This window comes from Acinonyx jubatus, chromosome F2, assembly GCF_027475565.1.
Source record: "Acinonyx jubatus isolate Ajub_Pintada_27869175 chromosome F2, VMU_Ajub_asm_v1.0, whole genome shotgun sequence".
In the NCBI taxonomy this organism is placed as follows: Eukaryota; Metazoa; Chordata; class Mammalia; order Carnivora; family Felidae; genus Acinonyx; species Acinonyx jubatus.
Window position 1 is genome coordinate 45,728,547 of NC_069394.1, and position 14,678 is coordinate 45,743,224.

The 14,678-nt window shown below is 36.7% G+C and overlaps 1 protein-coding gene across 3 annotated transcripts in view; it reads left to right on the forward strand.

The window, feature by feature from the left end:
* The window catches only part of NBN (nibrin), a 51,210-nt gene extending 46,772 nt beyond the window's left edge, over positions 1 to 4,438 (forward strand). For all 3 annotated transcript variants that reach the window (XM_027064265.2, XM_027064267.2, XM_027064264.2), the window contains 2 exons: positions 3,005 to 3,054; positions 4,253 to 4,438. In XM_027064265.2, the coding sequence (XP_026920066.2) occupies positions 3,005 to 3,054; positions 4,253 to 4,283 (81 nt within the window). In that variant the 3' untranslated portion in view covers positions 4,284 to 4,438. The remainder of the gene's footprint in view (positions 1 to 3,004; positions 3,055 to 4,252) is intronic.
* The last annotated feature ends 10,240 nt before the right edge of the window (positions 4,439 to 14,678 follow it).

Sequence of the window (14,678 nt, forward strand, 5' to 3'; positions counted from 1 at the left end):
TTTCATGTTCTTACTAACTTTATTTTTTGATCCTTGGATTGTTATTTCTTGCAGACTAAGTTCTTCATTTATTTTGCATGTTCTGTTCCAGTTGCTGTCCTTTGTTTCCCCTTTAGTATGTGGAGTAGTTTTTGGTTTTCTATGATCTTGGCAGCTGTTTGGAGTACAATACCCTGTCCAGATACTGTTTGCTTTGCGAAGCATCCTGTGCTATTTTATGCAGGGATTACAATCTAAAGACAGTTTGTGAGGCAAAAAGTGAATGTAGTTGAAATTACTCCTACCCGAGCTCTTAGCTTTCTGGTGGAGAACGGAATGACCCTCGTGCCTCTGTACCGTCAGTGTGGCAGTGTGCTCGGGGCTGCAGTGCATGTCGCATCTGGTTTCTGTTGCCTGGAGACTTTGAATCCAGTAAAGGAAAGGCTCAGCTGGACCTGTGCATCGCTTTCCTGGGGTTGGAATTAAATGTGTACCAGGGAGCGTATCTTCTCCCAGAAGACAACCACCTGCCATTTTAGGTTGTTTACCTAATTTGTCAGGGATGTGTGGCGCCTGTGCCTGGTCAGTGTTAGTCCCACTCACTTCCCCGTGCCATTTGCCCCTTCCCAGCAGCCCACCAGCGGTGTTTTCTTTTGCCTGCTCAGGCTGCTTTTTCCCAAAATTGGAGTATTGGTAAGCATTCTCAGGTTGGTTTTAGTTCTGTGGCATTGTTTCATGTGCTGGGGCAGTGTTAGAAACATCTGCATCAATCTTTTGGTTCTTTGCAGGCCACTTTTTTCAAGCCTGTGGCTCCTTGATTATTATGGCTGTAAGGTTTTACTTGTTCTTGGACGGGGAGGGTTGAGAGAATGACAGTGTAGCTGCTGACTTTTTTCGGTCTTTTGTTTATTTGATTAGAATTAGTAGAGTCTGTGTTCCAGATTTATTCCACCAAATCTCTCTTTGCTAGAACAATTTTAGGTGAACTAGGTTGGATTCACTCTTTAAGATAATAGAGTTGACTTTGTTGTGCAACTACACTGTCTGTATAGAAGTGTGTTACTGCTTTGACATCATACTTCCCTAGGCTGGTCCCAGCCGCTGTTCTTAAGTATCTTTTGCCTTTCTTTCATTCTTTGTCAGTTCTTCCTTTGGTGCTTCTGCTGTAGACCAGTCTTTGTTTTCATAATCACTGAATCTGTTCCTGAAGTTTCCTTCAGTTTAGGATATTTTCATTCTGTGCATTAAACATAATAATTCTTTGAGACATTATCCAACCTGATTGGAATTTTGAAAGAGTGGAGATGTAATTCTCCCAAACCTTTAAAAAGATGTCAGTAATATGAGGATTTCTATTTCTTAATACTATTTTACTTAATGTTTCTACTAAGACACATAAAATAAAGCTGATTTTTCTTTACAGTTGTTCTTTATTATAAGTTTAAAATTAGCATCCCCTGCCGGGAAGCCTTTAAGGATAATTATGATAATGATACCAGCCACTTTTTTTGACAGCTCCTTGATAAAAATCATTATCTTCCCATTTATGTGCTGCTATACCTATTAGAAAATGTGGAAAGATGTAATTTCATTTTGATATTTCCCTGTATGAATAGAAAACCATTCTGGAAGAATCCCTGCAAGTCCTTCATCTAGGCCCTTTCCACAGATTCAGAAGCTCTGTAATAGCCTGTTAAGACCTGGTGGTGCTCCTTACTTACGAAGACCTGGTCAAATCCTGTTCTTCATACGACAGCCTTAAGTTACTTAAATCTAACTCTTTGTTCCCTTATTGGTTAAAACTAGGATAATAGTCTAATAGTAGTAATGAAGTTATATGAAGATTAAATGAGATTTTTTTTATAAAGACTTTTAAGATAGTGTCTGGATATACACAAATGTAAGTTATTAACATAAAAATAAACAGTATGTACATTCAAGGAACTTCTGGTCTTTTAGGGAAGATATGATACAGGGTGGAAATTGATACGACAAATCTGAGTTGTAGAGCTGAAGTTTTATGGGGGTTCTTCATAGCAGATGTTATTTTTAAATGAAGAGGATTGGATAATCATTGGTAAAGAGGTGAACATGTTCCTGGGCACATAGTAGGCCCTAAATTATTATTGAATGAATGCACACTGAAAGATTGTCAGATATGGGAAGAGGAAAGAAAAGCGGTAATCTTCTGGGCAGAGAGAAAAATATGAACAAAAGCAGAGAGGGATGAGATATTTGTTGGGAGGTGAGTCTGGTTGGTTGGTTGTTTTGTGATTGAGTTTTAACAGACATACAGGGTTTATGAAGAGGGAGGTGAGAAATGACTGAGAATGTAGAATGGAGCCAGATTATGAAGGTCTTTTCCCATTTTAAGGGTCACACTCAAGAGTTTGTGTTTCCTTTGGTAGGTGGAAGAAGTCACTGAAGGGTTTTGAATGGCACATGGTAGGATCATAGCTACACTTTAGAAAGAGGGACCCAGCACAGAGTTTTTCTGTTCCTACCTCTCAGCGGCGCATTAGGAGTTTGGCAAGTTTATGTTGAAAATACTTTTGTCAGTGAAGTAACTAAGCATCAGCCTCAGAGCCTGACTTGGGACCTTGGGGAAGAAAACCATTGCAGCTGGAGGCTGCTCTGGTTGAAGATGGGGGTAGATTTTGCCATCTCAGCCCCTTCAGTAGTCCTGTGACCTCAAAACACTTAATTTTTTTAAAGCGTTTTGTTGGAAAAAAATATTTAAAAACTCAATAAGCTAGCAATATATACTTATATTGGTTGCCTTTGAGAAGGGATTAACTGGAGAATGCTGTTTAATTAGAGAACATTTGCAGAATTTTTGGCAGAAAGTGAAAATGGAGAGGATCTGGTGAATGGGGGAGATACTGGTAGAGGCAAGAACTCGTAAACCTGGTGACCTTATGGATGTTGAAATCTCAAAGATAACTGTGACTACCCAGTATATAGCAGTTGATGAACCATACATTCGTCGTTAAACAAATGTTTGATATTGTGTCAATTTTGACAGGTTCAAAATCAACATGCAAAAGAAGAGTCACTTGCTGATGATCTCTTTAGGTAAAGTTTAATTTGTTTTCTCTTGAATCTTTGAGATGTATATAAAATACCATTTTACTCATAGAGATTAAATATTCATTTCTTCTGACTTTAGAAATAGACGTTTAGTCCCTTCACCTAAATAATGTTTTGTTTTTAATGTATGTATTTTTACTTTGAGCACCTCTTAATTAGGTTTGCTAGATATGTCTTTGAGGTTTGGGGTTGATTCAGTTGAACCTGTATCACGATATTTAAAATTTGTATGGGGGCATTCATGCAAAAGAAGGGTCCCGCACTGGGTGAATTTGGCTGGATACATTTGTGAGATTTTCAGCTCTGAGTAGAATTATGAATGAATGGGTTTTGAGTTAAGACAAAATACCAGAGCATTTGTTTAGTTTTAGTTGGCACAAGCATAAAAACAAGAGGCTGGATTAGAGTTTCAAATCAGGTTTTTGTGGGAGGTTGAGAGGCTTTATAATGGGTGATTATAATTTAATTCTGACTTAACACATTTTCAGCATTCCTGCAGGCCGGAAACCTTATAATAATTAGCTCTCAAATACTCACAAATAGTATAAAATAAAATTACTTTTCCTACTGCTAGGTAGATACTGGCTAGGGGAGAATAACATTTTCCAAATTTACTTAAAGGCAGAACTGAGAAGTACTGTGTCTCAGAGTTTGTTTTGCAGCCAATTTGATTCTTTAATTTTATTATTAACAGTGTATATCATTGGTGAAAATGGTGACATATGGTGCTGATTTTTAAGTAGTTAAAGGAGAATATATGGTTGCCAGCTAAATTTGTTGAAATACTGTAGGAGAAAATTTCATAAATAAGTCTTACTTTTGGCTCATTATACTCTCTTATGCAGATGTTATACTTTAGTTGGGAGTTGGAGGAGTCTGAAGCCATACTGGGAAAGGTGGAAACAGATTTAGTTTTGAACTGTTTTCATTAATTATTTTAATGCTTTTACAGGACTTTTTGTTATTGTTGATGATGTTTTATTTTTACCAAATATTCATCTAACCAACATCAAAAGGACAAAAGAAAGTAAAAATGTCAGTGCCTAATGTATGATCCTAAGGATAAAATTGGCATGCTCATTGTTTGCCAGAGTGTAACTATATTTTGAAAGCTCTTTAACTTTAAAAATAAAAGAAATGCCATCATTTATCTAATGCTTTAACTTTATTTTTTTCTTTGCAGATACAATCCTAATGTAAGGAGGAGAAGATAACTGAGGATTTTATGAAGAAGTCACAGGAAAACATTTCCATCAAGCATTTATGTCCTTTTCCTCTAGGATATATACATAAAGTACATAGAAGAGATTTAAATTACAAATGTTTTAGGCCCTAGATTTGTTGAATAAAATGCACAGAATTCCCATTTCTTTTGTGTGTGACAGTATTATTCAGTTTCCAGTCTTTGTCATCTCATGTCTTATGGTAATTTTTTCATCTTTAAATGTGGTTGTTTACTTATTGAATACTTAACATAGTCACAATTCAAAATGCTAAAACTGTGGCGCCTGGGTGGCGCAGTCGGTTAAGCGTCCGACTTCAGCCAGGTCACAATCTCGCGGTCCGTGAGTTCGAGCCCCGCCGCGTCAGGCTCTGGGCTGATGGCTCGGAGCCTGGAGCCTGTTTCCGATTCTGTGTCTCCCTCTCTCTCTGCCCCTCCCCCGTTCATGCTCTGTCTCTCTCTGTCCCAAAAATAAATAAAAAACGTTGAAAAAAAAATTTCAAAATGCTAAAACTATAAAAGGATAAGAAATTAAAGTCTCCCTTCTACGACTGGTCTAGCTACTTGGTTCCCCTCAAAAAAAAAAAAAAAAACAAACAAACAACTATGATCCTTCTTTCTTATGAGTCTTTCTGGAGATTTCCTATTAAAATTTTTATGCATATTATTTTCAGTAATTTCCTACAAAAATGATAGCGTAATATATACACTGTTCTGCACCTTGCTGAATAGATTGGAAGATCATACACGTATCAGAGCATACTCCCCGCCCCCCCCCAATATACCATAGCCTTCCTTGAGCTGAAGTGACCCAAATGAAATGGATTTCCATGATGAAGATGTCACCACATACCATTCTAGTACTAGAAAAGATAATATGAAAGACTTCTTCAAGCTTGTATAATGGGAAGACTTACTTGGTGATCTTACTGAGCTGGGTGTACCTCTGTTTTCAGCTTCTTAGAGTCCTAGTTTTCCTACCTGCAAAGTGTAAGTGATAAGATTGTCTTCCATGTTAAAGGGAGATGGTAAGAAAAAAGTCTTTTTTTCAAATTTTGTATAAAGACAACCTTGTACATTAGAATTGTAATAGTCTTGGGGTGCCTGGGTGGCTCAGTCGGTTAAGTGTCCAACTCTTGGTTTTGGTTCAGGTCATCATCTCATGGTTCATGGGTTCAAGCTCTGTATTGGGCTCAGTACTGCTGGTGCAGAGCCTGCTTAGAATTCTTTCTCCCTCTCTGTTTCCTGCTGCCCCCCCCCCCCCATCAAAATAAAAAGAATAAATGTACTATTGCTAGATCCTCATGGAAGATTATTGATGTTGACCACCTTTTCATGTACTTGTTGGCCATTTGTATATATTCTTTGAAAAAAGGTCTATTCAGCTCCTCTGCTTGTTTTTTAGATTGGATTGTTTTTTGCTGTTGAGTAGGAATTCTTTATATATTTTGGATATTACCCCCTTATCAGATATATGATTTACATATATTTTCTCCCATTCCATAAGTTGCCTTTTTGTTTGGTTGATGGCTGCTTTTGATGAAGCTTTTTAGGTTGATGTAATTGCACTTATCATTGTCATGATATAACAATTATAACAGTCTCTTTATTGAAGAGACCCCTCTCCATTGAGTGTTTTTGGCTCCCTTGGCAAATACTAGTTGGCCATATATACTTAGGTTTATTTTGGGGATCTTGATTCTATATTTGTCTTGATGTATTTGTTTTTATATCAGTACCATACTGTTGTGCTGATTATAGTTTTATAATCTAGCTTGAAATAAGGGAATGTGTTGCCTAATGTTTTGTTCTTAGGATTTTTTGTGGGGGAGGCTATTTGGGGTCTTTTGTGGTTCCATATAATTTGTAGGAGTGCTTTTTCTGCTACAATACTCCTACAATGGTATCCTAAAGATACCATTGGAATTTTAATAGGAATTGCACTGAATCTTTAGATGCCTTTTAGTAGTATTGACACTTTTAACAATACTAATTCTTCAGTCCACAAAGGATACCTTTCTATTTGTATCTTCAGTTTCTGTCATCAGTATTTTGTAGGTTTAAGAGTAGATAATGTTAGTTAATGTTCCTAAGTTAATGTTCCTTAGTTAATGTTCCTAAGTGTTTTGTTTTTGGTGCCATTTCAAATGGGATCTACTTATTTTTTCAGAAAATTTGGTGTTAACTGTATAGAAATGCTACTGATTTTGTAAGTTAATTTTGTTTTGTATCCTGTAATTTTACTGAATTCACTGATACAACAATTTTTTTGTTGATTCTTTAGTATTTTTAAATAAAATCATGTTTCTGTAAATAGAGACCATTTTACTTCTTCCCAATTCTGAAACCTTTCATTTCTTTTTCTTGCCTGATTGCTCTAGCTAGCACTTCTAATAGTATGTTGAATAGGATAGTGAGAGTGAACACCCTTGTCTTGCTCCTGATCTTAGAGGGAAAACTTTCAGCTTTTCACCAGTGAGTGTGATGTTAGCTGTGGGCTTGTCATGAATGGCTTTATTATGTGGAGGTATGTTCCCTCTATACCTACTTTGTTGAGTTTTTATTATGAATGAATATTGAATTTTGTCAAATAGTTTTTCTGCATCTGTTCAGATGACTGGTTTGTATTCTTCATTTTCTTATTTTCTTTTTCTTTTTCTTCGTATTCTTCATTTTCTTAAAGGTAAGTATCACATTGAGTTATTTGCCAATGTTGAACCATCCTTGCATCCCTGGTCATGGTATATAATCTTTTTAATGTATTGTTGAATTTGGTTTGCTAATATTTTATCGAAGACCTTTGCATCTATGTTCATCAGAGATACTGGCCTGTAATTGTATTTTCTTGTAGTGTAATTTTCTGCTTTTGCCATCAGAATAATGCTAGCCTCACAAAATGAGTGTTTTTTCCGCTACTGTGTTTTGGAAGACTTTGAGAAGGATTAGTTTTAATTCCTCTTTAAATGTTCTGTAGAATTCACCAGTAAAACCACCTAGTCCTGGGCTTTTCTTTTTGGGAAGATGTTTGATTACTGATTCAATGTCCTTAGTAATGCTTAATCTATTCAGATATTTTGTTTCTTTATGATTGCATATTTAGATTGTATAGTCCTGGCAATTTACCCACTCTTGCTAAATTCTACAGTTTTTTTGGCCTATCATTATTATATTCTGTTATGATCCTTTATATTTACATGGTATCAGTTGGAATGGCTTCTCTTTGATTTCTAATGTAACTTTTTTGTGTCTTTTTTTTTTTTAAGTCTAGCTAAAGTTTTGTTAATCCTTAAAAAAAAAAACTTAGTTTCATTGATCTTTTGTATTTTTGTCTCATTTATTTCTGCTCTGATCTTTGTTTCCTTCCTTCTACTAACTTTAGGCTTATTGTTTTTGGTTCCTTGAGGTATAAATTTAGGTTGTTTGAGATCTTTATTGTTTCTTGGTGCAGGCAGTTACTGATAATGAACTTTCTTCTTAGAATGCATCCCATAAGTTTTGGTATGCTTTCTTTATGCTTTAATTTGTCTCAAGGTACTTTCATTTCTCTTGATATCTTCTTTGATCCATTGGTTGTTCAGTAGTGTGCTGCCTTATTTCCATCTATTTGTTTTCCAATTTTCTTTTTTTTTTTTTTTAAATATATGAAATTTATTGTCAAATTGGTTTCCATACAACACCCAGTGCTCATCCCAAAAGGTGCCCTCCTCAATACCCATCACCCACCCTCCCCTCCCTCCCACCCCCCATCAACCCCCAGTTCTCAGTTTTTAACAGTCTCTTATGCTTTGGCTCTCTCCCACTCTAACCTCTTTTTTTTTTTTTTTCTTCCCCTCCCCCATGGGTTTCTGTTAAGTTTCTCAGGATCCACCTAAGAGTGAAACCATATGGTATCTGTCTTTCTCTGTATGGCTTATTTCACTTAGCATCACACTCTCCAGTTCCATCCAATTTTCTTCTTGTAATTGAATGTTAGTTTCACATTGTGATAAGAAAAGATGCTTGATACAAGAATTTCAATCTTAAAAATTTTAAGACTTGCTTTTTGGTCTAACATATATATATGACCTACCCTGTAAAATATTCATGTGTGCTTGAGAAGAATATATATTCTGCTGCTGTTGGATGGAATGTTCTGTAAATGTCTGTTTAAATTCATCTAGTCTCATGCATCACCTCAGCTCCATATTCTGTGATTGATTTTCTGTCAAATCTATCCATTACATAAAATGGGGACATTGAAGTCCCCTAGTGTTACTGTATTGCTTTCCATTTCTTCCTTCAAGTCTATTAAATTTATCCCATATATTATAGGATATATTTATAGCCTATATATATCCTACTTCTATGTTGGGTGCATAAGTATTTACATCTGTTATGTGTTGTTATTGGGTTGATCGTTAATACTATATAATGATCTTTTGCTTTTTTACACTGGGGATATAAGTCTATTTTATCTAAGTATAGCTACTGCTTTTTTTGTTTGTTTCCATCTGCATGGAATAGCTTTTCCTATCCCTTCATGTTCAGTCTGTGTATGTCCCTAAAGTTGACATGAGTCTCTTATAAGCAGCATGTAGTTGGGTCTTGTTTGTTTTCTTTTGTTTTAATCCATTGAGCCACTCTATGTCTTTTCATTGAAGGATTTATACCATGTACATTTAAAGTAATTATGGATATGTGTGAACTTATTGTCATTTGTCTAATTGTTACCTGGCTAATTTCTGTAAATTGTTTTATATTTTCCTTTATTCCTTTCTTCTTGCTCTCTTCCTTTGCGATTTGATAATTTTCTGTAGTGGTATATTTAGATTCCTTTCCTTTTATCTTTTTCAAATCTAATGTAGATTCTTGGCTTTGTGTTAACCATGAGGCTTAAAATACCTTATAGACACACAGTATATTTAAAACTGATAAAAAACTTAAAGTTGAATGCATACTAAAACTCTGCATTTTTACTCTTCCTCTATGCTGTTTTTGATGTCACAATTTACATATTTTTACCTTGTGTAACTATTAACAAATTGTACGTACTTTTTTTTACTTTTTTTTTTTTTTTACAAAATCCTTCATTTTTTTTTAAATGTTTATTTAGAGAGCAGGGGAGGGGCAGAGAGAGAGGGAGAGGAGAGAGAGAATTCCAAGCAGGCTCCATGATTTCAGGGCAGAGCCCAACATGGGGCTTGAACTCAAGAACAGTGAGATCCTGACCTGAGCTGAAATCAAGTTTCAGATGTTTAACCAACTGAGCCACCCGGGCATCCCTGCTTTTGTCTTTAAACATTCATACTAGATTTATAAGTGATTTACCTATCACCATTACAACATTATTTTCAATATATGTATTTACCTTTACCAGTGAGATTTTTATTTTCCTGTTACTAATTACCATTCTTTCTTTTCAGATTGAAGAAGTCCCTTTAACATTTCTTGTAAAGCTAGTTGAGTGACCATAAACTTCAGTTTTTGTATCTGGAAAACTCCATCTCTCCATCAATTCTGAAGGACAACTTTGCTGGGTAGGCTATTCTTGATTGGCACTTTTTTTTTTTTCTTTTAGCAGTTTAAATCTGTCTTTCTACTCCATCCTGGCCTGTCATATTTCTGATGAATAATTCTCATAATCTTGTAGGGGGTTGCCGTGTAAGTAACAAATGACTTTTGTCATTCTGCTTTTAAGATTGTCTTTTTTTTTTTTTTTTTTTGAGAGAGAGAGTCTTAAGCAGGCCCCATGTTCAGCGCAGAGCCCAACACAGGGGCTCAGTCCCACAACCCTGGGATCATGATCTGAGCTGAAGTCAAAAGTCAGACACTCAAACAACTGAGCCATCCTGGCACCCTATGATTCTTACTTTGTCTTCAACTTTTGACTATTCAATTATTTAATGTCTTCTTGTGGGTGTTTTGAGCTTCTTCTAATTAGAACTTTTTGGGGTGCCTGGGTGGCTCAGTCAGTTAAGCATCCAAGTCTTGGTTTCAGCTCAGGTCATGATCTCACAATTCTGAGATCGAACCCCATAACAGGCTCTGCATTGACAGCACAGAACCTGCTTGGGATTCTCTGTCTCCCCCACTCTCTGTCCCTCCCCTGCTCATGCTGTCTCTTTCTCTAAATAGCTTTTTTTTTTTTAAAGAACTTTTCGGTTTTCTAGATCTGGATGCCAATTTCTTTCCTCAGGTTAGGGATATTTTCAGATATTTTTTTCTTTGAATAAGCTTTCTGTCTCCTTAGCTCTTCTTGTGAGATCTCTATAATGCAGATCTTGGTCCCATGAGTCCCATAAGCTGTCTACAATCTTTTTCATTCTTTTTTTTTTTCCCCTCTAATTAGATTAATTCCCTGTCCTGTCTTTAAGTTCACTTTTTCTTCTGTTTATGCTAGTCTCTTTTGAACCCCTCTGTTGAATTTTTCAGTTCAGTTTTGTATTCTTCAGCCCTGTGATGTTTTTTTCTTTGTTGAAATAATCATTTTTTGCACATATTGTTCTGACTTGGTCAGCATCTCTGTGACCATTATCTTAACTTTTTATCAGATAAATTACTAATCTCCAAGGTCTGCTTCTGAATTTTTATCTTGTTATTCTATGTGGAACATATTTCTATATTTCATTTTCCTTGACTCTCTGTGTTGATCTCTGTGTATTAGATAACGTGGTTGAGGGTGTGCCAAGTTCTGTAAGTGTCCTAAAGAGGAGAATCTTAGCATCTGGATGCAGGCTGTTTAGAAGCTGGACCCTCGGAAGTATTTTAAAGTATTCAAGTGGCTGGCTTCCATGGACCTGTGAGCTGGATGTTTGTCTTTTTTTGTGCTGAACGTAGAGAGGAAGTAGCTAGTTAAGAATTGTTTCTTCTTAGCTACAATCCTGTGTGACCCCTGAACACAAGCTCCTTCTAGTGAGGTTAGTGATTTGGGTTGGGCTACAGGGAGAATGCAGGCATGGTGTCTGCTGGCTTCTCTAGTCTCTGAGCCGGATGGCAGTCTCTCCCTAGGGTCAAGATAAATTAGAAGCCTGACCCTTGGGCTACAGCTTTTTATAATATGCAAATAGGCTTCTTTCAGGGAGAGACTTGAGACAAGAGCATTAGGGTGTGTCTAATTCTGTACTGATTCTGCATTGACCCCTGGACATATAGCTGGTTAAGAACTGTTTTCTTGGTTAGTCATAGTTCTATTGAACCCACAAACAATACTGCTGGCCACCAGTGCCAGGCTATCGAGGAATGTGCCCTCTAGGGGGCAGCCACAAAAGCTAGTGCACCAAACATGTGCACCAGCCCCTTTTAGGAAAACACTAATGACCTAGAGCAGGGCAAAGGGAGAATGCAAAGAAGACATCTACTGGTCTCTGGAGAGGATAGCAGTCTGGTCCTAGATGTGTGCTAAATTAGCAACCAGACTTGCAGGCTGCAGCTTTTAAGACCGGCAAATAAGCCTCTTCTAGAGAAAGACTGGGAGGGAAATGAGCATTTTTCTCTGCTGCCTCTGGTGAAATATCCAGAATAAGTCCAAGCCAGTTAGGAAACATTTCTTTGTTTGCTATAGTCTTGTGGGTCTTGTACACACAAGCCCCTTTGGCTTTCAAAGCTAGGTGTTTGGGAGGCTCATCCCTCAGAGGAAGTCTTAAAATTGGGGACATTAGATGTTGAATCCACACCCTTCAATCTGGCAGGGGGGTGGGATATATAAGTTTCTTCCTGATTATTTGCTGCTGTGCCATAAGTGGGGTTTATGGCAAGGGTGTGTCTAAGCTCCTCGTTACCCCTTTTACTAAGGTGGAGTTTTTTTTTGTTTGTTTTTTTTTGTTTGTTTTTTCCTCTTCCTCTCCTCATTTGCCCATGTAGGAGTTTCTCAGCTAGTTTCCAGATTTCTCGCAAAAGGGATTGTTCCATGGGTAGCTGTAGATTTGGTGTGTGCATGGGAGGAAATTATTCAGGAGCCTCCTGTGTCACTGTCTTGAACCAGAACTTTATTTTTCTTAAAACTCAGTAATTAGGTGTATATGCATTTAAGATTGATATATCTTCTGGACTTACTATTATCTTTTGCTATGAAATATCCATCTTTAGTAATACTTGTCTTGAAGTTGCCTCTTATCCTATGTCTTTCTTTTTTAATCCTTTTATAACCTATCCGTGTCTTTTTTATTTCCATAAGTCTCTTATAAACACCATTGAAGCTTGCTTTTCATCCATGATGATGATAATTGTATTTAAAGTGGTGGTGCTTAATCTTACATAATTTGTGGTTGGGTTGAAGTCTGTCATCATATTTTTCTCCTTGGCCTACTTATTTCCACCTTTGGATTAAATATTTTTTAGTATTCCATTTATTGCTTCTATTGGCTTTATAACTACACCTTTTACATTTATTTAGTAGTTGTAAGGTTATATTCTGCCTACCTTAAATAACATACCATTTATGGGGTGCCTGGGTGGCTCAGTCGGTTAAGCGTCTGACATCAGCTCAGGTCATGATCTCACGGTCCCTGAGTACGCGCCCCACGTTGGTCTCTGTGCTGACCGCTCAGAGCCTGGAGCCTATTTCAGATTCTGTCTCCCTGTCTCTCTGACTGTCCCCCACTCACGCTCTGTCTCTGAAAAATAAACCTTAAAATTTTTTTTTTTAATTTAACATACCATTTATGCCTGTATAATGTGTATGTTGTAAATGTGTACTTCCACCTATCCCATTATTTATGGTATAATTATATTTTACTTCTCCATGTCCTAAATCTTAAATTTGCTTTATATTGTTTCTGGTTATACACTATGACATTCAACAAACAGTTAATTGGATTTTAAATAAATAAAAATTATTTTTCTGGGGCCTAAATTATTTCTGGCACTCTTTTATCCTTCATGAAGATACATGTTTCATCAGATCTCATGTGCCTCCAATGTGAAGAACTTCACTTAATATTTTGTGTAGTGCCAGTCTTCTGAAGTCAAATTTTCTTAGCTTTCATAAAATTTAAAGGACATAGAATTTTATGTAGATAAAGCTCGACAGGTTTTTACTTAAGCACTATAAAGACACTGCTCCACTGTCTTCAGTATGTTTTTTTCTGGTCAGTTGTTTGTTGTTTTGTTAATGAGTCGTTTTCCTGTCTGCTTTTAAAATTTCCCCTCTATTTTCCAGCAGCTTGATAGTGATATGCGTAGGTGAGATTTCCTTTATCTTGTTTGCAGTTTGAGTTTCTTGGATCTGTGGGTTTTTTTTTTTTTTTTTTTTTTTGAAGTCAAATTTGGGCATTTTTCATTACTCCACATGTATTTTTCTGCCCTAGTCTCTCTTCTCCTTCTGGATTCCAGCTGTACATGTTAGGCCCCTTGTTATTTATCCTATATGTTATTAGGTCTGTTGGTTTCTTATATCCTTTTACCTCTGTGCTTTCAGTTTGGAGTTTCTAATCTGCCCTCAAGTTCATCTTTTCTTCTTGTATATTTTTATGGTCATCTAATCAGTTTTTCATTTCAGGATGTATCTTTCAGCTGTACAGTGTTCATTTTTTTTTCTGAGATTCACTGCCTGTTCATTGTTAACCTTTTCCTTTACAATTCTGAATATAATCATATAGTAAATCAAAGTGCTTGTCTGCTATTTCTAACATCAGTATCAAGTCTCGGTGTTTTTATATTTTTCTCCTTAGTCATATTTTCTTGTTTGTCCTCATACCCAATATTTTTTTGTTGTGTGTTTGATGTTGCTGAGAATCTACATTTTGTTGTCTTCCTTTAAAGAGTGTCAGTTTTGTGCTGGCAGGCAGTTAACTTCTTGGCAGGTCGAGTTGATCCTGTTGTCTTTAGTTTTAGGCTGACTTGGACTTGAGTAATTACCCAAAGCCTGGCCTTTTTTTGAGGCCTCTGTTGAATGCCTGGGTGATCAGCAAGGTCTTGTTACTCTGTTTGTACAGAAGTCCAGTGTCTCACAGAACTGCATGCATCCAGGTCTTTTCAGTTTCAGCTGATGTTGCTCTTCTCTGCCAGGCCTTTTGGGCCATCACCTTGTACTGTTTATCATTGAGACACATTTAAGAGAATAATCCGATTTCTGGAGTTGCTTCTCAGTGTACCTCCCTCCTCTCCAGTAACCTCATCAGATTGCAGCAAGGAACCCTAAACTGTGATGTTTTCTTCCATCTAGAGACACCACTTCCAGCGTCCATTTGGAAAATGCCCTCGGGCAGTCTGGGTAATTGTATAACTCACCTCTTCTGTTCCCCCAGAAATCAGTCCTGGGCTGTTGTCCATTGTGTGAAAACAGCAGTTTGTGTTTTTGGTGTAATAGTTGATTACAGTGAAGGGTAATCATTCCTCCATACTCCATTACTCCATCATTGTTGAAATGGGAAGCTGTCCTTTTATTTTTAAATTTAAATTTGATGGCTAT